General features: G+C 44.8%; 1 protein-coding gene across 1 annotated transcript in view; it reads left to right on the forward strand.

Moving 5' to 3' along the window:
- Positions 1-27504, forward strand: part of LOC124777462 (protein takeout-like) — an 85291-nt gene that overhangs the window by 37947 nt on the left and 19840 nt on the right. The window contains exon 4 of the mRNA XM_047252885.1: positions 25529-25671. Coding sequence (XP_047108841.1) covers positions 25529-25671 — 143 coding nt within the window. The remainder of the gene's footprint in view (positions 1-25528; positions 25672-27504) is intronic.

Genomic DNA, 27504 nt, shown 5'->3' on the forward strand with positions numbered 1-27504 from the left:
ACGAAAGTTATGAAGTAAACTCGGATTGGAATCCCGTGTTACTGCCCAGCATCGCCCAGCAAACGAGATGGACCAGGAGTGTATGTGATTTGAGTGCAGCCTCCGGCCCAACCCCACACCACTGTTTCGCCTTGCATGCTGGCGTCCGCATCCGAGGTAGCCTCCTCCCTTACATATAGATATAAAGACATCTGCAGCATCTCGACACTTCGCCAAAAAGTGCCGTCAGTCGCCAAAACGACGCGATATCTCAACAGCAACTCCCAGCGAGACAACCAAGAGCTTTTCATCACTAGTACGATCCAGAAGATTCCGCCTACGTTGCTGGGTGATTTGCACGCTTGATTACTATGCGAGGGGACCCGGGTTCGATTCCCGATACTGTCAGCGATTTTATCTTGATGAGAGAACAGGTATCGAGTGCAGCCTGGTGAGGCCAACTAAGGAGCTACTCGACCGATTAATAACGGTTCCAAAGTAGAAAAACCCGATACCGACCAGAAGAGCGTTGTGCTGACCACATGCCCCTCGGCACAGCATCCGTTGACACCGTTGGCAGAGGACGACATGGTGGTCGGTCGGACCTGAATGGTCCGTCTAGGGCCAGAAAGCGGAGCATTACCTTCACCTACATACCAGACGAGTCTACATTCACACAAAATAACCTGATATCTGTTTTCAAAACGAAGGACTTACAGAATTTCATTTCATGTTTTAGTGTCTGCGCGAGCGTTTGCGATACTCGAAACGACGAAGAATACTACTTTGTCAACATCATAATGCAGGAGCGGTAAATGAAAGCAGGATTCCTGATCACCAGGACGAAAACTGAATAAGTACACCCTCCGACACCTATTAGTATACGTTAATATGGGGTGTGTGCATCCTTTGCCCTTATGAAGGCTTGAGCTGGGCACTTTCGATGAGGTGCCTAATTCTCCGTGGAGGCATGACAGTCCATTCTTCCTCAAGAGCCGAAACCAGAGAACGTAATGATGTTGGATGCTCGAGCGAAGTGGACGTTCTAAGTCATTATAAAGGTGTACCATTGGGTTCGGCAGGGCAGTCCATTGCAGGACAGTTATTGTCTACAAACCATTGCCTGCCTTAAGAGAAACTGCATTGTCACGCTGACAAAATGATGGTCTCCGAGCTCTTCCTGTAATGTAACTGGTACACAATGCTGCGTGCGCACCATCGTTCTGCATTTAATGCTTTCTTAAGGGCAATAATGGGACCACCTCCAGCCACGCAAAACGCACCCATACCGTACCATCACCTCCTCCGGCACTATACATGATAGTAGGTAACGCTATCGAGGCATCCGCCAAACCCGGACCCTTTCATCGGACTGCCACAGGGTGCGGAGTAACTCATCACTCCAAATCACTCTCTCCAGATTTTCATTGTCCACGAGCGTCGCTCTTCGTACCATCTTGAAAGCCACTTAGCACTCACTAGAGACACGCTTGGCTTATGAGGAGAGGTTCGACCGTTGTAACCCAGTCATTCAGCTCCCTACACAAATCACATTGCTGACTGGACTGCGGGTAGTACTCTGGAACTCAAGAGTTTTTCCTTCTGCAGATTTCATGCAATTTTTTGCAATCATCCTCTGCAAAGCTCGATGGTCCCTGTCCGTCAGTGCACGACGTCCATTTGGTCTTGGTTCAGCTGCAGTTGTTCCTTTACTTTTGTACTTCACAACCACATCACCAACTAGTCGACTTGGGCAGATATCAAAGGGCTGTATTTGAGAACGGGAGGAGAGGAGTTGAAAAAAAGCAAAGACACTGGAAGCACTATTGTTCACGAACATCCGTAGACGTTGCGGATGTCCAGTAACATGTGACCACGGTGTTTCCACATGGAGAGTTTGCTATCTTTAAAACAGCCTTAAAATCAATGCCAGAAGTGTGTTATAGGTAATGGTGATAACTTGGAAAGGCCAGAAAAGGTATTTCGTTTGTAACTCTTGTTTTCTTCATTGTCTGAGGCCACTCACCGCACTGTTCTGACACGCCTTGTACATTGAGCCACATTCTAATTTGTGGGCTCTGCCTGCTATGCATGTGCACACTAGCTAAAAATCAACAGTCATCTACAAAACCGGAAATGATTCAGTCCGAATTCCACGCCTGCACATACGAATATACTGTCGGATTCTTGCAGGTTTTCGCGTATTTGAGAAATAATCACCGTTTTTCGTTGAAGATCAGTGACTACCGACTTCCGAAATACACTTCTGAACACCATCTTCATCCCAGAGGGTACGAGACGCCGTCTCACATCTTTGAGGACCGTCGAACAACTTCCGCGATTTCGCCAACTCCAAACAACTCCACGCAATTGCTTTCCTTGCATCCGTTGCTCCAGTAAATATTTCAAGGATCCTTTTGCCTTCTGACATCCTCATTAAATGTCTTCGTCAGCTGACTTTTCACCTGTTCTATTAAAAGTGTTGAATTTTGAGTAACGAACCCTCATTTTCCTGTTTTGAATCTACACCAAATCTGAGTTCAAAGGACTGTAACAGGGTCACAAATCTTTCTCAGATGTTTCCGTTGAAACACCAACAATTGGCTTCATGTATGTCTCTAACGTTCAGTGTTTCAAATTCATTCAGCTTTACTGGTTGATTGATGAAGTCTTATTCTGAACTTTCATCAAAGGTTGTTACGATGTCAGCCAGCTACACGGCTCTCTAGATGGCTTTTATTTTATAAGGATGAGTTCATTTCGGCGAATTGCCATCATCAGATGCCCTGTAAATCCATAAGTAAGCGATGGCCTTTATATAATGCTCTGTAATTATGACCAGAAAAGGTGCACATCGTTCGGTTTTCTTACCCTACATGTAATATCATTGCTGCCATGTCCTGTCTTTTTTTAGAATTATTATATTCTTCTGAGACGTAGGCTGAAGGCGTATATCTGACTTTAGTTGGTTTTTATATATGCTATTTTTCTCTTGACAGCTTGGATGACAGTGGATCAGCGATATTACATGTTTGTATAGTTACCATTATAAATAAGTGATGCGTGGAAATTCGGTTGTTTTTTATTTTTTATGGATTTGGTTTTAATTGTGTTTTTGCCTGAGATTTGTTTTAGTTTTATTTGAGATTATTACGTTATATTTTTATTTTTTCCGTAATAATTTTCTTATTGTCTATGATTAATGATGTTTTCTTGGTGTTATGTCATAAAGGCTACCAAGAGAAAAATAGCATACATAAAAACCAACTAAAATCAGTTATACGTTCCAGCCTACATCTAAGGAGAAAATTATAATTCTAAAAAAAGGAAAGGACATGGCAGCAACGATATTACAGATAAGGTAACAACACCTAACGATGCATTATAACTTTTCTGATCATAGTTACAGACCTCTATATTAATGCCATTGCTTACTTATCTATTTACAGTGCACCTGATGATGGCAATATGCCGGAATCGGCTGATCGTGAATGATTTATAGAATAAAAACCATTTAAAGAGCAATGCGGCTGTCTGATATTCGTAATAATCGTGTCATTAGGTTGCGCAACAAGTGACGCATTATCAGAAGAGAGCACATGTTCCGGGTCCTCAAAGTACAGTATACTCACACTTGTTTGCATATGAGTCACGATGCGAGTGGAGATTTCTAATTAAATGTATTAACTAACTCGTAATAAATATGGGCGGCTACTCAGCAGTGAACTGCACTAACCGTTGCACAAATAGTTTTCACCTGTTTAGATTTCCAAGTGACCCCCAGCGAAGAAAAAGATGCGCCGTAAGTTGCCACAGAGACAACTGGGAACGAGTACATGGTGGTCTATTATCTACTGCAAGCATATGTTGATAAAAGTAGTTGTAAACATGAAACCAGTCGTATGCAGTTGCGTTTGTTTCCTCTGTCGAAAACTTTACTGAAGCAGTTCGTCTCAAAATTTTTCCTTTCTTGAGATATTTGTTCAATTGGTAAAGTGGAGAGGAATATTAATCCCGTCGCATCTAAACGTCTTTATCAAGAACATACATACACAAACTGAATAATACTTCACCTTATTTCTTATATAGGTATGGTACGACGAGTATAATAAGACATTTTTACAACGGAATGGTTATTGTGAGAGAATCTGCAACTAACAAAAAGAATAAAGTTGTGACCACAACTCAATTAGCAACAAAGTTTCTATCTCATTTTTCGGTTAATGATGATGACATTTAACAACGAGAATTCCAGATGATCAAATTTTTCAGTTGGTGCTTGGGAGACGGCGGTGGTGGAGGTTACGGCTGCACTTTCCAGACGTCTATATACGGGTTAAAACTAATATTAAACATAGGTTGTTACTGCATAATACCCATATTCAAAGACAATTGTACCGAGTACTTAATTCATTACATTTAATATAAACAAACTACACGCAAGTTCCGAGCCCACATTTGTATAGCCGTGTAATATAACATTTTAATTTTTCTGTTATATGAAAAAAACTAAACTCCTCCCGAACAGGCCATGAATGCCCAAAGGTACCGACCGGCCGCCGTGTCATACTCAGCCCACAGGCGTCACTGGATGCGAATATGGAGCGGCATGTGGTCAGCACACCGCTCTCCCGGCCGTATGTCAGTATCCGAGACCAGAGCCGCTACTTCCCAATCAAGTAGCTTCTCAGTTTGCTTCACAAGGGCGCAGTGCACCCCGAGAGATAGGGTTAATCTTCTCACCAGTAATAAATAACCTGTATGCTTCGAACGCAAAATGATTCCGATATTCGACCTCTGGACAGAAAAATGCACACCACTACCATTTCATATACTGCCTCCAGCTGGTTTCCCGTACCTTCTGCGACCATCTCTGCAGGAACAAGACAGGAAAACAGTTCGAAATCAACAGGAAAAATGTCTCAAAAACACCTAACGCTCAGTTTTCCTCAGAAACAATTGGAATTTGGCTTCAATTGAACCCCACCGCCTCCATCACATTCACGATAACACCACCGTCCAGCTACGAGAGGAGTTCAAATAGTAAGTTACACATTATTATGGCAGGCCAAGTAACATTTATTGAATGCTGCGCTACTCTTCAGAGCGACACGGGTACGTATCACTATTTTTCATCACAGCCACTAAATATCTGTAAACAACGGTCGGGACGTTATACCAATCGTTCAGTTCATCGAAGACAGAAATCGGCTCCTTGGTCACGGAGCCATTCGAGAACCTCTGTGTGAACGTGTCCATGGTTCGAAAGTCTGCAACTGTCGTCTGTGGTCGATGTCGATGACATTTCTTCCCGATAAGCACGATCCAAGTCTGTGCAGCCTTGAACAAATTATTGACACCATTTCTCTACGGCTGGACGCGACATGGCATGTGGTCCATACACCGGCAGAATTTCACGGTGAATCTGTATGCTACACACATTAAAAAACAGTTTTGCATCACCCCGGTTCCCAGAATTCCTGGAGATAGACGTTGACTGTATCACCGACACAGTCCCTTTGACTGTTGAAAGATGTCACTAAATCCACCCAAAGATGTAAACAACCATGCATGAGCAGCCCCTATTAGATGGAGGGGGTCCGACCGCCGATCAGTTCTAATCAAGAGGAGGTACACGACTCATGTTGTCTGTAGCTAAACCACGCCTAGTCGGTCAATACCGCGGTTCGATCGCGTCCGCATTGTTACTTTGTGCCCGGAAGGGCTCTCAACAAAGGAAGTGTCCAGGCGTCTCGGAGTGAACCAAAGCGGTGTTGTTCGGACATGGAGGAGATACAAGGAGACCCGAACTGTCGATGACATACCTCGCTCAGGTCGCCCAACGGCTACTACTGCAGTGGATGACCACTACCTACGGATTATGGTTCGGAGGAATCCTGACAGAAATGCCACCATGTTGAATAACGCTTTTCGTGCAGCCACAGTACGTCGTGTTACGACTCAAACTGTGTGCAGTAGGCTGCATGATGCGCAACTTCACTCCCGCCGCCCATGGCGAGGTCCATCTTTGCAAACACGACACAATGCAGCGCGGTACAGATGGGCTCAACAACATAGCGAATGGACCGCTCAGGATTGGCATCACGTTCTCTTCACCGATGAGTGCCGCGTATTCCTTCAACCAGACAATCGGCGGAGACGTGTTTGGCGGCAACCAGGTCAGGCTGGACGCCTTAGACACACAGGTGAGCGAGTGCAGCAAGGTGGAGGTTCCCTGCTGTATTGGGGTGGCGTTATATGGGACCGACGTACGCCGCTGGTGTTCATGGAAGGCGCCGTAACGACTGTACGATACGTGAATGCCATCCTCCGACCGATAGTGCAACCATATCGGCTGCATATTGGTGAGGCATTCGTTTTCATGGACTACAATTCGCGCCTCCATCGTGCACATCTTGTGAATGACTTCCTTCACGATAACGACATCGCTCGACTAGAGTGGCCAGCACGTTCTCTAGACATGAACCCTATCGAACATGCCTGAGATAGATTGAAAAGGGCTGTTTATGGACCACGTGACCCACCAACCACTCTACGCCGAATTGCCGTTGAGGAGTGGGATAATCTCGACCAACAACTTGCTAATAGTATATCACAACGAATACAGGCATGCATCAATGCAAGAGGACGTGCTACTGGGTATTAGAGATACAGGTGCGTGCAGCTATCTGGACCACCACCTCGGAAGGTCTCGCTGTATGGTGGTACAACATGCAATGTGTGGTTTTCATGAGCAATAAAAGGGGGTGGAAATGATGTTTATGTTGATCTCTATTTCAACTTTCTGTACAGGTTCCGGAACTCTCGGAACCGAGGTGATGCTAACCTTTTTCTGATGTATGTGTTTAGACCTTTTTGCCGCGAGAATCACACTGTCTCACGTCCTTCAACTTTCGAATATGTTTCCACTTGCAGCAAAATTTCATTTGCACACTGTGAGCACCTGTTAACGGTACTGCAGGAGAACTAGTCTACAGGGAACCCGATACATGCGTTCTCCTATGACAATGTATCATTCTTGTTGCGCAATGCTTATCGTAGGACGAATGTGTAACGTAAATTTCGGTCCCCTTGCAGATACAAGGCGAGTCTGAAAAGTGCGATGAAAGGTCCTAGAAAATGAAGGAAACAAGATTTACAAACAAAATACCTTTAACGACTTTCAAAGTAATCACCTTTAGCTACAGCACACCTCTGACGTTGGATGTAAAGTTGCGGGTGATCGGCGACTGTATTTGAGAATGGGAGCAGAAGAGTTGATGATAAGCAAAGACAGTATAAGTACTATTGTTCACGAAATTCTCAGACGTTGCGGATATCCAACAATGCGTGACTACGCTGCTTCGAGCGATTGCATAAGGAGCGTTTACTGACAGCTTCCAACAGCCTTACAACCGACGGCAGAAGTGTGTTGCTGATTACTTTGAAGGACAGTAAAGGTATTTTGTTTGTAGCTCTTGTTTCCTTTATTGTCTGAGACCACTCAGAAAACTTTTCAGACACGCCTTGTGCATTGAACCACAATCTAATTTGTGGGTGCTATCTGTTGTGCATGTGCACACTCGCTAAAAATCAACAGTTACCTACAAGACCAGAAATGATTCAGTTTCGAATTCCACGCCCGCACATACGAATATGCATTCGGGTTCTTGCAGGCTTTTCTGTATTTGAAAAATAAACATGGTTGTTCACTAACGCTCACTGGCTACTGACTTCAGAAAAGTACTTTGAAGCCCCACCTCCACACAAGAGAGTACGATTCACGCAGTTACTTTAAATGCCTGTCATTGTACCAGTCAGCTTCAGGAGCCGAATGCAGACATTTCAGTTGGCTTTTGCTTAATACCACTACCCCATAAAGTGCTGCTTCCTGCCACAACTTTCAGAGTTTTATCTCCGCTGAATGCTGTAAAACATCTGCGGTCAAGAGAAAGTCGTAAGCGCTTAAGCCCGCCTTGCAGGCCTTGACCACAACCAATTTAGAAGGATTTCGATAGACCCGCATCTACATACACGTTACGAAAGCCACCATACGGTGCATAGCGGAGGGTACCTTGTATCACTAGTTGCCATTTCCTTTCCTGCTACGCTCGCTAATGTGGCGAGGGAAGAATGACTGCCTACTTGCCTCCATACCAGCCGTAATTTCTCTCGTCTTCGCGGTCCTTACGCAGAATGTACACTTGCGGAGGCAGAATCATTCTGCAGTGAGCTGCAAATGAGGGTTCTCTAAATCTTCTCAATAGTTCTCCACTAAAAGAACGTCCTCTTTCCTCCAGGGATTCCCATTTGAGTCCAAAAAGCATATCCATAACACTCGTGAGTTAGTCGAAACTGCCAGTAACAAATCTAGCCGCACGCCTCTGAATTCCTTCCACGTCCCGCTTCAATCCGAAGTGGTGGGGATACAGAACACTCTAGCAGTACTTAAGAATACATCGCACTAATCTTCTGTGTGCAGTCTGCTTTATAGATCAGTTCCACGTTCCTACAATTCATCCGATAAAGCAAAGTCGACCACTCGTGTTCCCTACCGCAAACATTACGTGCTCGTTCCATTTTGTGTCAGGTCTTTTTGTCCGTCTTGGTTATCTTAATTTTTAAAAAATGGTAAGTTTCGGCTCACCATGTACCGTTCTCGGATCTGATTGTATCGGTTACAAAAGTAACCCGTCCGACTTACTCTCGTAATCGAGAGAATCAAATCAGAAGATGGTTCATGCTCAAACCAAACAGATCATTTTAATAAATCAAGATTAAATAAATATGTTTTACAACCATTGATAGCGGATTTTCCGCAACGACATTACGTCATTTTTTTACAAAGTCCATTTCATTTCGCTATGTAACATTACACCTATATATTTAACACACGTGACTGCTTCAAATAACACACCACTAACACTGCATTCGAATATTACAGGATTGTTTTTTCTACTCATCCGCATTAATTTTTTATACATTTAGGGCAAGCAGCCATTCGTCACACCAAATAGAAACTCTGTTTAAGACATGCTGTACATTTCCTAAAGTCACTCAACGTTAACACTTTTCCGTAAACTAAAGCGTCACCAGCAAGCAGTCGCAAATCACTGCTCCCCCCGTCGGTCAGACCGTTTGTAGGCCTACATATATACACTCAAGCTCATAAATTAAGGATAATTGCAGATGTGGTGCCACACAACTGGCGCTAATAGCATAGACACATAGTGAACACACACGACACAGATGTGTAAGTCCGCGGTATTGGTGATAAGTTGAGAAAACCGTCCCGAAACACATGTGCTGCAAAAGGCCACTGTTTCCTACGCATGTACCCCGACATCAGTATGGAATATGATCAGCATGCACACGTACACAGACCGCACAACGGGCTGGCATACTGTGGATGAGATGATCGACAGCTGCTGTGGTATAACCTCCCAATCTTGCACCAGTGCCTGTCGGAGCTCCTGAAGTGTCCTCGGGGTTTCAGATCGTGAAGCGATATGTTGACTGAGAGCATCCCAGACGTGTTCGATGGGGTTTAGGTGTGGAGAACAGGCAGGCCACTCCATTCGCCTGAAAACTTCTGTTTCAATGTACTCCTACACGATGGCAGCTCGGTGGGGCCGTGAGTTATCATCCATCAGGAGGAAGGTGGGACCCACTGCACCCCTGAAAAGGCAGACATATACTGGTGCAAAATGACGTCCCGATACACCTGACCTGTTACTGTTCCTCTGTCAAAGACATGCAGGGGTGTACGTGCACCAATCGTAATCCCACCCCACACCATCAAACCACGACCTCCATACAGGTCCCTTTCAATGACATTAAGGAGTTGGTATCTGGTTCCTGGTTCACGCCAGATGAAAACCCGGTGAGAATCACTATTCAGACTATACTTGGACTCGTCCGTGAACATCACCTGGGACCACTGTTCAAATGTGTGTGAAATCTTATGGGACTTGACTGCTAAGGTCAGCAGTCCCTAAGCTTACACGCTACTTAACCTAAATTATGCTAAGGACAAGCACACACACCCATGCCCGAGGGAGGACTCGGACCTCCGCCGGAACCAGCCGCACAGTCCATGACTGCAGCGCCCGAGACCGCTCGGCTAATCCCGCGCGGCGACCACTGTTCCAATGACCATGCACTGTGTTCTTGACACCAGGCTTTACGGGCTCTCCTGTGACCAGGGGTCAGTGGAATGCACCTTGCAGGTCTCCGGGCGAATAAACCATATCTGTTCAGACGTCTGTAGACTGTGTGTCTGGAGGCAACTGTTCAAGTGACTGCGTTAAGATCTCGAGCAAGGCTACCTGCAGTACTCCGTGGCGGTCTGCGGGCACTGATGGTGAGATATCGGTCTTCTTGTGGTGTTTTACACTGTGGACGTCCAGTACTGTACCGTCTAGACACGTTTCCTGTCTGCTGGAATTGTTGCCATAATCTTGAGATCATGCTTTGTGGCACGTGGAGGGCCCGTGCTACGACCTTTTGTGTTTGACCAGCCACCAGTCGCCCTAGTATTCTACCCCTCATAACGTCATCAATATGTGTTCTTTGAGCCATTTTCAACACACAGTCACCATTAGCACGTCTGAAAACTTCTGCACACTTACTTGCTGCACCGTACTTTGACAAGCACCAACACACCTCTGCGTATGTGGACTGCTACCAGCGCCACCGTGCGACGACCGCAGGTCAAATGCACCGCATGGTCATACCCCGAGGTGACTTAAACCCGCAAACCGCCCACCGGAGCGTTGTTTCACCATGTATCGGCATTATCCTTAATTTATGAGCATGAGTGTAGATCATGAGCGATCATATCACTCATCCCTCCAGCACTCCTGACGATACCCTTGTCTCTAACGAACACTCGCCTTCCAGAATAACGTAGTAGGGTCTATTATTTAAAAAGTGATACTATCCCATCATCTGGAGGCTGGACAAAGCTCACGCCCCTGGCTACCGGAAACCGGCTCTAGCATTCGCAATAGCGAAGAGCACAGAGGCACGGCCAGAAAACAGTTAGTTGCATCTTGAAATGGATTTGTACGTAATGAATATGTATTAGCATCCGCTACTAGTGACACATGAAAATCTGGGTCGGACTGGGACTCGTACCCAGATTTGCCAGTTGTATGGGTGGTCGCCTTAACGATTACGACTGTCCGAGCACGCTCCCAGTGCTGATGCAAACCATCATACGCCACACAGTCACAATCCAAATAGTCGAACATTCGTGAAATTAAGCACAGGCAGACAAGTGTTATTTTGTAGCGTCATTTTACCCCCGCCAGGTGTGACGCAGTTAAAAGTACCCCTCCCCCTTTTGAATGCGAATGCATTATTTCGATTTCTGAAATAGAATAAACAGCTACAACAAAGGACAATTTCAGGCAGTAATCGATTGTTACCATTCTTCTGTGGGCATTTCAGTTTTTTTATCAATGAAATTAGACGTTTCTCTCTGCCGAATGCAAAATATTATTCTCGATGGGAGAAAGAGTTGAAATTGTGGAAGCGTATGTGGAAACAGGTTCGATTAAGGAAACTCCCGAAGTCAAGTATCCGGATAGAAGACTACCATCAAAGAGAGTAGTACAGAGTCTGTATAAGAATTGGATCTGTGCAAAATGCAAAACGACAGAGAATTCCTTCAGCTCGCACACCAGAAGTTCTTGCAGACATTTGCCGAAGAATTATTTTGCACCAAAAGAAGTCTACACGTAAATTGGTCCAAAAACCGTATGTAAATAGGGGCAGTTGCCAGTGGGTATCGACAGGTCGTAATTTGAAGTCATATCGTGTGACGGTTGTGCAGCATTTACAGGAGGCTGGCACTCAGAAATATGTAGATTACTGCACGCGGCTTTTGAATAACATAATGAGCGATGAAATATGGTTTCATCTTTCCGGTCATGTGAATTCACAGAAAACGAGGTACTGGGCAACGGAGCGCTCTAACCTTGTATGTCAGCCACCGCTCCATCATGAAAAAATCGGCGTTTGGTGCGGCGTACCAGGAACGCGCCTCATTAGACTGATATTTTTGACACCACCTCAACACAGTTGATACATTTTGTGCCCACCTCACTGAGTATGAAAGAGAAACATACCACACGTCTAAGGTACCTCTGGAACGAGTCCATGATGTCTTCACTGAGGAACGAGCTTTCAGCAAACATTTGTGGCCACCACGTTCGCCGCATCTAACAACATGTGATATTTTCCTGTGGGGACACATGAAGGACAAAGCCTACGAAACAAATCCGCACACAATGCAGGAATTGAAAGACAACATCAGCCGTGAAGTTGCCACCATTGACATTCGAACTTTACGCCAGGTGTATCTGGATATTCTTAGGCGTGCACAGCTGTGTATTGATGTTGCAGGGTGTCATTTTCAGCATCTTCTAGAAATATATATTTTTTACTGTATTTTTCTCTGTAAATATATGGTAAGCCCATTTCAGCTCTTATTTTTTGTACTTTCACGGTTTTCCTTTATACTTACATGGGCTACCTTTGTCTGTGTCACCCAGTACTAAATGGTGACAGTGTCTGTGTCGATGTAGTAACTGAATTTATTGCAATACAATGTCCCTTAAATGTGCAGGCATGTCTGAAAGAACGGGCACTGTCTATGACGATTTACAGCTGTGGGACTCACGCCTGGCGCGACTAAAATGCCGACACAAAATCACACTTGTCTGCCTATGCTCGGTTTCACGAATGAGCGAGCTTTTGGATAGTGACTGTGTGGCATATGGCGATTTGGACTAGCATTGGGGGTGTGCTTGGATAGGCAAAGTCTGAAGGACACTTAATTTTAATAAACGCAGTTAGTGCTTCAACACAGACACTGTCGCCATCAATGATTACGTTGCAATTTGATATGGCTACGAACAGTTCACGGCCGTGGGTTTTCTAAGGAAGCTACTTGAGATGGTCAGACGGTGATTCGAACCGAAGTCGTTCTGAATTCTAATCTAGTGCTGTGACGGTTGCACCACTTTGCTCGGTGGCTGCGTCAGTATTAGCTGATTGTGCATTCAACAGCATCTGCAAAGATGTTACGCGAGTAACCGTACATTGCAGGATGGACGACACTCCGCACCAAAGTTAAAGATTTTCTGTATTATTCTATTCAAGAAATCTCTATCCTATTGTAATAATCTCTACTTGAGATGTATGATTGAGCCAGCAGAAGTGTCACACACACTTCCTTGCATATAGTATTTCTAAATTTATCCAGAGCGTATCACAAAAACGTCGCCTTTCCAAAACTGACAGTTTAAGTTCCAAGGCTGTCGCTGTTACTTTTCAACATGTGCATACTGACATGTTAAGATGGTAATAGAAATGGAACACGACAGATGTATTTTCAAAATATTTATTACTCAGGCCACTAGTTTAAACGCTATATTTTCTTCACCTTCAGGTTCTACTATTAACCAAACATGCAGTGTGTAGTGCTGACTACAAGTTCGGAATATACACTCCTGATGAATAACGGTCCATGACAGCTAGTTATTTTATGGGTCCTAAGGCACATGAGCCAATCACTGGCAATATTTATTTGGTTACTCGTGGGACATGACGATGACGCAAATGTAGTGTTGAAACTAGTCACCTGAGTAATAAATATTTTGAAAATACGGCTATGGTTTTCCATTTCTATTACTTGTATTGTCAGAATCTGCCGATGTCCATAAAAAGGATAGACTTTCACATGTTAAGATGGTAGTGTAAACTAAGACTTTTCCGCGATGTACCACTCACATACGGAGAGCCTCTAGCAGTTGTCTAGTCCTCTCTCGCAGAGTGCTTAATAGATTGTCAAATGATAATTCCAATCATGGATTCATAATGAAGGATTAAATAAAAATTGAACGATTGTAACTATGAGCGATTAGCTTTACTATTTAATGAGTCATAAAAATTAACAGTCAGACATATGTAACATCAATTTCCGTCAGCCTTCTGGACCCACTGGTGTGTTGAGCAGATGCAGAACCATCGGATGATGGGAACAGAGTTAATTCCAATATAAGCTGATCAGTTACTTTAAGAAAAACACAAGATGACAAAAGTAGCTAAAGAGCGTTGGCCGTTACGTTCAAATCGTAATACTAGACATGCGAGACTTGAAATGGATCTTGTATTGGCGGGAGTCACATTCCAGGCGCCACCACCGAGTGTCCAACGAAGTAGAAGAAAGTATTCCCCGTCCCTCCGGCCATAAAGTAGAAGAAACCGTCAGTGATGCCACCTGGTAAACTTGGCTATAAGAACTTCTTTTTGTCATTTTGAGCACTCGGAGGCAACAAAACTATAGCCAACATCGCTCCGGTCTCTCTTCGGTTGGAGATTCTTGACGAAGCTCAGACGGCGAAAGATTATTGTCGCACCCGTTGCTACTGTCTTTAACGTACATGGACTGAATTCCATTGCTTTGGAATCAGTCGTGTGTAAAATCACAAGGGTCTTACGGAGTTCTTGTGGTGGGGCGTTCCTTTCATCGACCAGGTTATTGACAACTGATGGATGGTCGTTGGTGTATGTGTATGTTTCACAGTGCGTCACCGTAAAGCATACCACATGCACTCCATGGGATTTAAGTGAAGGGAACGGGTAGGCCCGTCCATTCGCCGAATATCCTCTCTCTGCAAGAGCTGCTCCAGTGCGCTGCTGGATAAGGTGGAGCGTAGTCGCCCTAAAAAAAGACGTCAGGGTCGAATGCACGCTTGACAATATCCAAATGGAGAAGGAGTACAGTATCACACTGGCGTTAAACGGTGAGTGTACCTTGTTCAAAGATATGGAGGTCAGTACGCCCATGCAACATTATGCCTCCTCACAACATAATACCTGGACCACCGAAACGATCACGTTCGAAAACATTTCTATGCGCATTACGTGTTACCACCTCTCATACACTAGGTGATCAAAAGTATTCGGACACCCCCGAAAACTTACGCTGTTCATATCAGGAGCATTGTGCTGACACCTACTGCCAGGTACTCCATATCAGCGACCTCAGTAGTCATTAGACATCGTGAGAGATCAGAATGGGCTGCTCCGCGGAACTCACGGATTATGAACGTGGTCAGGTGAGTGGGTGTGATTCGTGTCATACGTCTGTTCGCGAGATTTCCACACACCTAAACATCCTTAGGTCCACTGTTTCCCATGAGATACTGAAGTGGACATGAAGGGACACGTACAGCACAAAATCGTACAGGTCGACCGCGTTTGTTGACTGACAGAGACCGCCGACAGTTGAAGAGGGTCGTAATGTGTAATAGGCAGACATCTATCGAGACCATCACACAGTAATTCCAAACTGCATCAGGATCCACTGCAAGTACTATGACAGTTGCTCCCCCGGTTAGCCGTGCGCTCTAACGCACGACTATTCGAATTGGGAAGAAGCGCCTGGTCCCCGGACTTGTGTCGACGTCCGGTGAGCTGGCCAGTTTGTGGATGGTTTTTAGGCAGTTTTCCATCTGCCTCGGCGAATGTGGGTTGGTTCCCCTTATTCCGTCTCAGATACACAATGTAGGCGATCGCTGCGCGAACGAATTCTCCACGTACGCGTACACCACCATTGCTCTACCACGCAAACATAGGGGTTACTCTCGCCACCCTGAAAGAGTGGTTCGGTGTGGGGCGGCGAATGGGTTGAATTGGGCTGCGGTAGTCGTCGTGGGGTTGTGGACCACTGCGGCTGCGGCGGGGACGGAGCCTCTACGTCGTTCCTAGGCCCCCGGTTAACATACAATACAATACAATACTATAAAAGTTAGGCGGGAGGTGAGAAAACTTGGATTTCATGGTCGAGCGGCTGCTCATAAGTCACACGTCACGTCGGTAAAACGACGTCTCGCTTGGTGTGGGAGCGTAAACATTGGACGACTGAACAGTGGAAAAACGTTGTGTAGAGTGACGAATCACGATTGTGGCTCGTTGTGTAGTGCCAACTGTAAAATTCAGAGGCGGTAGTGTTATGGTGCGGTCGTGTTTTTCATGGAGGGGGCTTCACCCCTTGTTGTTTTGCGTGGCGCTATTACAACACAGGCCTATGTTGATCTTTTAAGCACCTTCTTGCTTCCCACTGTGAAAGAGCAATTTGGGGATGACAATTGCACCTTTCAACATGATGAAGCACCTGTTCATAGTGCACGGCCTATGGCGGAGTGATTACACGACAATAACATCCCTGTAATGGACTGACCTGCGCAGAGGCCTGACCTGAATCCTATAGAGCATCTTTGGGATGTTTTGGAACGCCGACTTCGTGGCAAGTCTCACCGACCGATATCGATACCTCTCCTCAGTGCAGCACTCCGTAAAGAATGGGCTGCCATTCTCCAAGAAACCTTCCAGCACCTGATTTAACGTATGGCTGCGAGAGTGAAAAGTGTCATCACGGTTAAGGGTGGGCCAACACCGTATTGAATTCCAGTATTACCGATGGAGGGCGCCGCAGCTTGTAAGTCATTTTCATCCAGGCGTCCGGATACTTTTGATCACATAGTGTATAACGAGAGTACGTCCAACATTGGTAGCCCTGGCGTTATTGTGTGGTTAGGGATAAGGTTGCTTGGGTGTAGTGCCGTCCAAATCGTTGAACGCTGTTCACTCATCAGTCGCCAACATTGTGACACTGTACTCGCTCGGACGTGTTTCCTGAGATGCATTCTGTCTTGACTTCATTTTCATGGATGACAACATACGACCGCAACGTTCAGTGCCTATGCAGAAGCTCTGAGAACGAGGGGATATTCGGCGAATGGCCTGGCCTGCCCGTTCCCTCAACTTGCATCCCATAGACCACGCGTTCGATGCGTTGAAGAGACGTATTGGAGCACGTCCTCATGTACCAACGACCCAGCCGTTCTCGACTGCGCTCGTGGGCGAATGGAAAGCCCTGCCACAAGAACGCCTTATCAACATTGTGGCTATCATGGCAGCGCGATGCACAGCATGTGCTGCCATCCGTGGTGATCATTATTTACTAAGAATCACGTCCCGCCTTTTGTAATGCGCAGAGGACCATCATGAATTGCGGTGAGTTCAGTGTATTGTTATCTTTAATAAAAGAGGCATCTCTGTTTGTCTCATTGCATATTTCTTTCAGTCACCATCTGTACTGTAGTATACTATACTGTAGCAGTACTTTCTATGTACAGGATGATCCATTGATCGTGACCGGGCCAAATATCTCACGAAATAAGCGTCAAACGAAAAAACTACAAAGAATGAAACTTGTCTAGCTTGAAGGAGGAAACCAGACGGCGATATGGTTGGTCCGCTAGATGGCGCTACCATAGATCAAATGGATATCAACTGCGTTTATTAACATAGGAACTCCTATTTTTTATTGCGTTTTCGTGTAGTACGTAAAGAAATGTGAATGTTTTAGTTGGACCACTTTTTTCGCTTTGTGATAGATGGCGCTGTAATAGTCACAAACATATGGCTCGCAACTTTAAACCAACAGTTGGTAACAGGTAGGTTTTCTAAATTAAAATTCAGAACGTAGGTACGTTTGAACATTTTATTTCCGTTGTTCCAATGTGAACTTATCATTTCTGAGAACGCATGCTGTTACAGCGTGATTACCTGTAAATACCACATTAATGCAATAAATTCTCAAAATGATGTCCGTCAACCTCAATTCATTTGGCAATACGTGTAACGACATTCCTCTCAACAGCGAGTAGTTCGCCTTCCGTAATGTTCGCACATACATTGACAATGCGCTGACGCATGTTGTCAGGCGTTGTCGGTGGATCACGATAGCAAATATCCTTCAACTTTCCCCACAGAAAGAAAACCAGGGACGTCAGATCCGGTGAACGTGCGGGTAATGGTATGGTGCTTCGACGACCAGTCCACCTGTCATGAAATATGCTATTCAATACCGCTTCAACCGCACGCGAACTATGTGGCGGACATCCATCATGTTGGAAGTACATCGCCATTCTGTCATGCAGTGAAACATCTTGTAGTAACATCGGTAGAACATTACGTAGGAAATCAGCATAAATTGCACCATTTAGATTGCCAACGATAAAATGGGGGCCAATTATCCTTCCTCCCATAATGCCGTACCGTACATTAGCCCGCCTAGGTTGCTGATGTTCCACTTGTCGCAGCCATCGTTTATTTCCAGTTGACCAATAGTGCATATTATGCCGGCTTACGTTACCGCTGTTGGTGAATGACGTTTCGTCGCTAAATAGAACGCGTGCAAAAAATCTGTCATCGTCCCGTAATTTCTCTTGTGCCCAGAGGCAGAACTGTACACGACGTTCAAAGTCGTCACCACGCAACTCCTGGTGCATAAAAATATAGCACGGGTGCAGTCGATGTTAATGTAGCGTTCTCAACACCGACGTTTTTGAGGTTCCCGATTCTCGCGCAATTTGTCTGCTGCTACTTATGTGCGGAGTAGCAGCAACAGCAGCTAAAACACCTACTTGTGCATCATCATTTGTTTCAGGTCGTCGTTGACATTTCACATGCGGCTGAACACTATCTGTTTCCTTAAGTAACGCAACTATCCGGCGAACGGTCCGGACACTTGGATGATGTCGTCCAGGATACCGAGCAGCATACATAGCACACGCCCGTTGGACATTTTGATCAGAATAGCCATACATCAACACGATATAGATCTTTTCCGCAATTGGTAAACCGTCAATTTTAACACGGGTAATGTATCACGAAGCAAATACCGTCCGCACTGGCGGAATGTTACGTGATACCACGTACCTATACGTTTGTGACTATTACAGCGCCATCTACCACAAAGCGGAAAAAGTGGTCCAACTAAAACAATCATATTTCTTTACTTACTACACGAATATGTGATAAAAAATAGGGTTCCTATTTAAAAAATGCAGTTGGTATCCGTTTGACCTATGACAGCGTCATCTAGCGCGCCAACCATTTGGTTTCCCCCTTCAAGCTAGACTAGTTTCGTTCTTTGTAGTTTTTTCGTTTTATGCTTATTTCGTGAGATATTTGGCCCGGTCACTATCAATGGACCACCCTGTATAGTCCAAGTTTCATAGGGTTGTGTTATTTCACAGTGACACATCACGAGAAAATTACTCTTGTCCTTGGATTTAGCACGTCATTATGCAATCATTCCATTGCTTAACTCCATGTCTGTTATTGATTTGTGGCCTTCTCACTGTGCCTTTTTATATCACTCATCCTGTCACAAACACCTGCCGAAAGGTCGTCCTGTAACGCAGCCACGGCGAAGGGACAGGAGACCTGCAGGTAAGATTTCTTTTATCTGATGATAGGAACGTCGTATCAGATAGGACAGCGAAGGAACACGAGACCTGCAGGTAAGATTTCTTTTATCTGATGAAAGGAATGTCGTATCTGATAGGGCAGCTGATTCTAAGTAATTAATCTCTCCTTATATCAGTTAACACATTCACAAGTGGTACAGTAACACAGTGGCATTGGTTTCGTTCGTTGTCTGCTGTCGCGCCTAATTGACAAGGACTCCGGACGTTGGAGCAGTACTGTACAACTGCTCGTTGTCCGGAGATATATTAATGGTAGGTGCAGTGTACGTAGAAAGAAAAGTTTAGGACAGCAGACTGTTTGTCGTTTCACACAACTCAAGCAGTGGCCACGATTCCCTTCCGTTCCATTAGCCAGAGTGCTGCTGTCGGCTGCAGCTTTGCTGTCCAGGAGCAGCAGACTACCTTCCTAAGTTTGGAAGGCCAGCGGGAATCCGGTCTGGGGGACCCGCACGACAAGGCCGGCATTCATTTAGAACGAGCCGGGCCGCTCCAAAACCGGCGGGCCTGCTCTATTGTTAACATACTGAGAGCTAAGCGACGGCGACAATCTGTCTTCATAAGGCACCGGTTTGCATCGAATCGTGAATACGGCGAAGTACTACTAAATAAACACGTTATCACTAAAGTCAAAAGTTAGGAACCGTGGTTCGGCTGTTGAAAATCTGGCAGACTGTAAAGTTTGTCGGCCGCGTAGAAGAGCTGTGGTACATTGATCTCCCTAGGAAATGTTGTATGTATCGCAAGACCTTGAAGAGGTGCAAACAGACTGGTTCCTACAGTACAAGGAAGAAGATAGAAAATGATATAAATACGGACACTTTCGCAGCCACTGTCGGTTCCATTAAAATCTTCCTGGGTGTATTACCTGGGCGTTATACACTATGTATCATATAGTTAATAGGGAAAACTAACACAAATAAATTTATACGATAAAAGTAGCAAAACAGTCTCAATAAACACTAGTACACAAACGAGTCAATTGTGAGATAATTAATATGTGATTATAAGTCGCCACCTGACTTCAGTATGAAGTATAGTTCTAGGAGCACGAATGTCTTTTACAAATACAACTTTTTACATAGTTTTGCTTCACTTTCTGTGCTCTTATAACAGCGTCGTTTACCTCTATAGGAGCCGGCCGTTGTGACCGAGCGGTTCTAGGCGCTTCAGTCCGGAATCGCGCTGCTACTACGTTCGCAGGTTAGAATCCTGCCTCGGGCATGGATGTGTGTGATGTCCTTAGGTTAGTTAGGTTTAAGTAGTTCTAAGTCTAGGAGACTGATGACCTCAGATATTAAGTCCTACACTGCTCAGAGCCATTTGAACCAATTTTTTTTTTTTTTTTTATCTCGATAGGGTATGGAAGGGTGGTGAGTCGCCACAACAGCTCACCTGGCCATTGTGTGCTTCCCGGACCTTATAGCCACTACTTCTCACTCAAGCAGCTGAGCCTGAATGCACCCCGTTCCAGTCTCCCTACCGACAGAGATCCCCTGGCAGTACCGGGAATCGAATCAGGGGCTTCTACAAAGCAGTCCGACGGCTGACCACTTACCTGTGGAGATGGACTGTATCTTTACACATGCCTTTTTAAAAGTACCTCAGATGCAAATAGACTGCCGGTTAAACGTATGTGGTTAGGTTGTTCAAGTTAGCAGTTTGAGACAAGTTTCGGTATTACCATCGTCAGCTGCGAACGGGCCAAGGTCTATGAGTAGGAGGAGGAAAAATATGGAAACAGCAAAAACAGAACACATTGCCATGCCTAATAGGTTGCAGAAAAACCGTTGGCTCTAGAAAAAATTTCCAGTAGTCTCGGAATGGAGAAGTACAAGACATGTATGGTTTCCGAGCGAATGTTATATCATCCATCATGCAACTCAGAGACATGTTCAGATAACGATTATGGAGCTGAGTAGCGATCCCGCACACGTCCCTCCAGATCAAACCTAAAGGATCAGTAACATTGAGATATTGTGAATGCGGTGGTCAGGGGAGATCCTACAGCTCATCGTAGTGCTCACAAAATCAGTCCTGCGACCTGTGTGAACAGGGGCCTGTCGTCTTAGAACAAATCGTCACCACTCGAGAACAAACAATGCACCATGGAGTGGACCTGAGCTGGCCACTGTGGCCGAGCGGCTCTAGGCGCTTCAGTCAGGAACCAAGCGGCTGCTACGGTCGCAGGTTCGAATCCTGCCTCGGGCGTGGATATGTGTGATGTCCTTTGGTTTATTATGTTTACGTAGTTCTAAGTCTAGGGGACTGATGACCTCAGATGTTAAGTCCCATAGTGCTTAGAGCTCTTTGAACCATTTGAAAGGACCTAATCAGCCGTAATGGTCACATAAACATTGGCAGTAATGCGACCTTACCATGTAACCATGAGGCCCACGGAATACCAATACATGGCTGCCCAAATCACCTCCGAACTCCGCCATTTTTCTCTTTTCGGAAGTAAACTCGGCTAGAAACTGGAAACAGTGTAAAACAAGACACATTCGACCAAATGACATTCTTCTATTGCTCCATAGTCCAGGTTTTATGGTATCGCGAACACCGTTTTCTGTTACGAGCATTTGCATCACTGACGGTGGTTTTGAAATTCCAGCTGTTCCTGCAATTCCCTGCTGCTGGAGCTCCCATCGAGGTGTTTTGGTGTTGACAGGGTTCGTGAGCGCGGCAATCAGTTCTGCAACGACTTTTGCAGCTGTCGTCCTCCTATTTTTCATCGCAATGCTCTTCTATTACCTTCCGTCACTATCACTGAACACACAGATCCGTCCGCATTGTGTGTTAGTGGATGATGTTTTTGCACTTTCCTTGTATGCGCTGTAACTCTGGAAGCACTCATGTTACGAGCACCAACAATTTTCCCACGTTGTAATTCACTGTGCTCCGACAAAACGCACACATGACTACACAGAACACTGTTCTTAGCTACTGTCGCTTGCAACGTCTTTGGGATATGTACTGGTGCATTTCGTAGTCAAATACAACAGCATTACCTGCAGACTTGATTAGCATCTGCATTTATGTTCAGCTTGCGTTTCTCGTGGTGTTTCTGTATTTTTTGTAGTGCGTACATGACGATTCACCGTATCTGCAGGGAGTTTGCAGTGGACAGGCTAATATGTGCACTGCTCTACATCTACTGTATATCAAGAGAACACCGAAATATTCACAGATCAATCACTGTTTAGTTGTAAAGTGATCTCCGAGAAGTGAAGTATTCTGCTTGGCGTTGGAGGAGGAACCATTTATGCGAGGTATTGTTTTAATAAAGCCGTCTGGATGACTTACTATATTTCCTTATAAAGTTCATTTCGGCTACTGGAACAAAAGAGCGAGAGGTTACAGGGTAATGATATGGAGACATTTTGCAAGACATCTGTAATCTGAAGCTCTTGCTTGAGCGGGCCAAGTCGACCTATCGTCTGTTTTCTTCCTGGAAGGAGGCGTTACAGAATGGGCTCATTCTTTCTCCACGTCCCCAAGAGGATAGAGATTTTGAATGAACAGAGAAACCGTAGAAATAGCCTACGGCGAGAAATAGCGAATGTTAAATTACGAATTATAAGCAAATTGAGCTATGTGAAGTAATTAGAATGTTTAAAGCTAAAAAGACTCATATTTAAGGGACATGTATGTTCTATACATATTACATAATAAGTTAGTATTAGCAATAAATAGAGATGACTTGTGGTGAGGAATCTCGTGAATGCCGACTGGCTCTGTTCAAAATCGTGCAGTTGAGTGTGAGGCAGATGGCAATTCCTGTAGGCTGCAAGCCTGTGCGTCGCTCAAGGCTGGACCTTTACAAAGAGAGAACGTGGCCTACGTCGCTCCACGGGAAAGGTTGAGCACATCCGAGAATGAGTAAAAATTCTATACAAGCTCTGTAGTACACATCGATGAGTATCTAGGATTAGATGTGTGGACACTATGCTGCTATTTATTTATCTGTCTTTAATATTTCTAAGACCTCTGTTAGTAAGTGGTAATACATTTATTGAAATATCGACTAATGTTTACTGTTTTTCATGGTACAAAAGCGCCATCACAACGTGCTATTAGGAAAGTAGGATCGCTGCTCTGACGTAGATATGAGGAGCAACAGAATTTACTTCTTTCTTTTCTAGGCAGTAAAATTCTAATAGCGACGTTCTTACACTATGCTTAAGACGTTTTTGTTACATTCCAGAGTTACCAGTCGACTTCTAACAGGTGCTTAGTAAAACTGAAATAGATCAAGCTGTGCGACGAAAATGGGGCCACTAAGACAGTATATGTATTATAAAGCTGCAGATTTTAAACGTTCACTCACCAAAACTTAGAACTTGTAAACCAACGTGCAGTGCTCCAGTAAAACCAATCCCTAAGCGGAGCGACAACTGTCAACTCGGCTTAAAAAATTTAACAAACGTGCTGGCCGGAACGTGGCGCTCGTGTGGGGTACGTCTTTATATTTTTCTCATCATGCTTATAAAATGACAGTCTTTCAGATCAAAAACATTGTATGTGTATGACAGAAACGATGAAAAACATGTAAGTCAGTTACGGAAACCCATATGTCCAGTGTCACCTTTCTGCTACCACTCTGAACATACGGTGCGATATTTGGTTAGTGAGCTGAAAAGAGTCATGGAATACCTCCTAATATCGTATCGGACTTCTTTTTTCTCAGCGCAGTGCAGAAACTTGATATAGCGATGACTCAACAAGGTCGTTGGAAGTCCCCTGCAGAAATACTGACCAACGCTGCCTCTATAGCCGTCCATAACTCTGAAAACGTTGCAGGTGCAGGATTTTGGGCACGAACTGACCTCTCCATTGCGTCCCACAAATGTTGGGTAGGATTCATATCGGGTGATCTGACTGGTCAAATCATTCACTCAAATTGTCCGGAATGTTCTTCAAACCAGTCGCGAACAACTGTGACGCAGTGACATGGCACTTTGTCATTCATAAAAATTCCATTTTTTTTATTTTTTATTTTTTTTTTTTTTGGGCGGGGGACTTGAAAATCCATGAAAAGCTGCGAATGGTCTTCAAGTAGCCTAATGATCCATTAAATTGGATCACAGTCCATGTAAACACAGCCCACAGCACTATAGAGCCACCACGAGCTTGTACAGTGCCTTGTTGACAACTTGGGTCCATGAGTTCCAAGAGTCTGCGCCACACTCAAATCTTACCACCAGCTCTTACCGACTGTGATCTGGACTCATCTAACCAGGCCACTGTTTCTAGCAGTGCAAGGTCCAACCGATATGGTCACGAGCCAAGGAGAGGCGTTGCAGGCGATGTCGTGCTGTTAGCAAAGGCAGTAGCCTAGGTCGTCTGCTGTCACAGCCCATTAACGCCAAATATCGCCGCGCTGTCCAAACGGATACGCTCGTCGTACGTCCCACATTGCTTCCTGCGATTATTTCATGCAGTGTTGCTTGTGTGTCAGCACTGACAATTATATGGAAGGCTGCTGCTCTTAGTCGTTTAGTGAAAGCTGTCGACCACTGCGTTTTTCTTGGTGAAAGATAATGACTGAAATTTGGTATTCTAGGCAGACTCTAGACAGCGTGATTTCGGAATATTGAATTCCCTAACGATTTTCGAAATGGAATGCCCCAAGTGTCTAGCTGCAAGTACCATTCCGCGTTCGAAGTCTGTTAATTCCCGTCGTGCGACCATGTTCACGTCTTAAGCCTCTCCACATGAGTCACCTGAGTACAAATTACAGCTCGGCCATAGCAATGCCCTTTTACACGCTGTGTCTCGTTGTGTATTATGATTATTCCGTCAGAGCGTTTCCATAGATCCTGACTCCTTGATTGCAACCAATGTTTATTGTTAGACATTTCGAAGTGCATTTGTTACTTCACACGTCTTTGCTTATAGATCATCTAAGTTTGATGTAGGTATTCTTTTGTTTGTGCAGTATTTATAGCATCTGACAAATGTTTAAATATATGAATGGATGTGGCGATATTCAATGAAGTTTGTGTGTGTGTTAGTAGAGACAAATGAAAAATGGCATTCCCGTATTATGTTTAATTCTGGTCTGTGGGTACGAAGTCAGTATCGAATGCTTGATAAAATGTCATGTCATATGGTGAGACATAACATTATGGGCAGTGTTGGTAGATGCACTGAGGCGGGGGCAACCGCTAAAGGCAGGAACATTGTGTCCACAGGGCCAACCTCGATGACGGCGGCCTCTTCAGGATGGAAGTGGATGTCGGCTTCCAGCAGTTGTTTCTAGAGGGCGACTACAAGGCGCAGGGCAAGATCATCGTCTTCCCCATCAATGGCAAAGGCGTCTACAACATCAGCATGGGTAAGTCACAACAGCCACTTGAAACACAGTCGTTAAAGAGTACATTCAAATCTTTACCTAAATACTACAAATTTTAACTACGTTTTGAAAATTCGAAACTTTCGTTTGCTCAACTACAGTTTCGATCGGCGTATCCATCAAATCTCTTTACTCTCGTTCTGATTTAATATGGTTATCTGAATCTTACCAATCACCACGGAAAATATATTATTATTTCCGTTTTCTTGCACATTTTCTTGTTTTTATTTTTATTTTTTTGTTCGATTCCTGAGACGTCTATGCCCATAATTGTAGCATCTACGACTAAAATTTTGTATGTCACATTCCTAGTTCTATTTTGGTTAATAGTTCTGCGATGGATTTTGTGTTACCTTGCTGCTTTTGTATTGCTGGTTACTACAACAGGAGAACTAATATTGTATCTAAGCAACCGAGAACAGAATAATTCGCCTTACATATTTCCTCCGTTCCTTCGGTTCTCTAGAGCATTATGGACTGGGAGTTCGTTTGAACATACCCTCCACTGATCCACTCTTAGTGTATTCTGTTCTTGCCATACCTTCTGTTCTGCTAAAACTAGACCTTATGTTCGCCTGTAACACAGCATTGGTTTTTCATATACTTTTTTTAAATTTTCGTTGGTGTCACTGCCATCCCTAAGTCCTGATAAAAGAAACTGATCGGCTTCCTAAGGATTGCCTGAGGGTATTAGTCCTGCTGAAGAGAAACAGTCGGACGATCTGGACACTGCCTAACATCTTCTGACCTCTGAAACAATCAACAAACCCTTCTGATGAGATAGCTTTCCGCAATGCACACCTAGCAAGGGTTGATTTCAGTGTGACGTATATCTTGCTCTTGATTCTTTTATTCTAGAATTTTTTTCGTTTATTGTGATTTCATTCCCCTGCCCCATATGTACAGGGGAGGGCTGTCAGCGGCACAATCCGCTGCTCTTTAGCAGAGTGACATGACAGCTAATAAAATGAGAAAATCATACATATAAAGGCAATAAAAGGAGGACATAAAAAACAGAGTAAGGGGAGACAGTGGAGGGAAAATATACACTGACAGGGAGACGTTCATGGGGGGAGAATTAAAAAAGTCTACACAAAGTTAAAAAACACGGTTGGCGACTCGTGGATCACAAAAAAGACACTGACAAAGTCACACACAGGTTAAAAGTTGGCCACAGTATTAAAACACTCCAGAACAAAGACACCTTAAAACCAGTTTAAGAGATGAAGCGCACGCGACAGAGAATAAAACCTGCCAGGAAGGACCTGCTGAGGGGAGGCCTAAGGGGATGGAAAGAAAGGAAAGAGCTAGGTGCAGTGGGGGAGGGGGTGAGATGAAAGGAATAGGGGGTCAGGGTTTGCACCAAGAGACAGGAGACAGGTGGGATGGGAGATGAAGACGGAAGACAAGGCAGGAGGGAGTGCAGATACACTGAAGGGGAGCCTGGGAGAGGGAAGGGGTGTAGGAGTTGGAAAGCCGCTCAGGAGAAGGGAGGGGGAGGAGAGGGAGCCCTGAGGAGGAGGCAGGAGGGTGGGGGGTTAGAGTTGGTAGGAGGGGTAGACATCAGTGCGAAGTTCATCATCTGGGAGGGGTAGGTGCTGGAAGTTGTGTTGGGAAAGGAGGTGGAAGGTGTGGAGATAGATAGAGGGCGGGACACAGCGGTAGGGGCGCGGCTACTCTAGAATGGAATTTCTTAAGGTTATGTATTCATTATGCACTTGTAGAGCAGAGATACTAAAAATTCCCCTTGCAGTAATTGTTTAACATAACTTGCCCCTGTTCGTCTACCTGATGGTGCTTGTTCTATAGAGAGAG

Source organism: Schistocerca piceifrons, chromosome 2 (assembly GCF_021461385.2).
Source record: "Schistocerca piceifrons isolate TAMUIC-IGC-003096 chromosome 2, iqSchPice1.1, whole genome shotgun sequence".
Taxonomy (NCBI): domain Eukaryota; kingdom Metazoa; phylum Arthropoda; class Insecta; order Orthoptera; family Acrididae; genus Schistocerca; species Schistocerca piceifrons.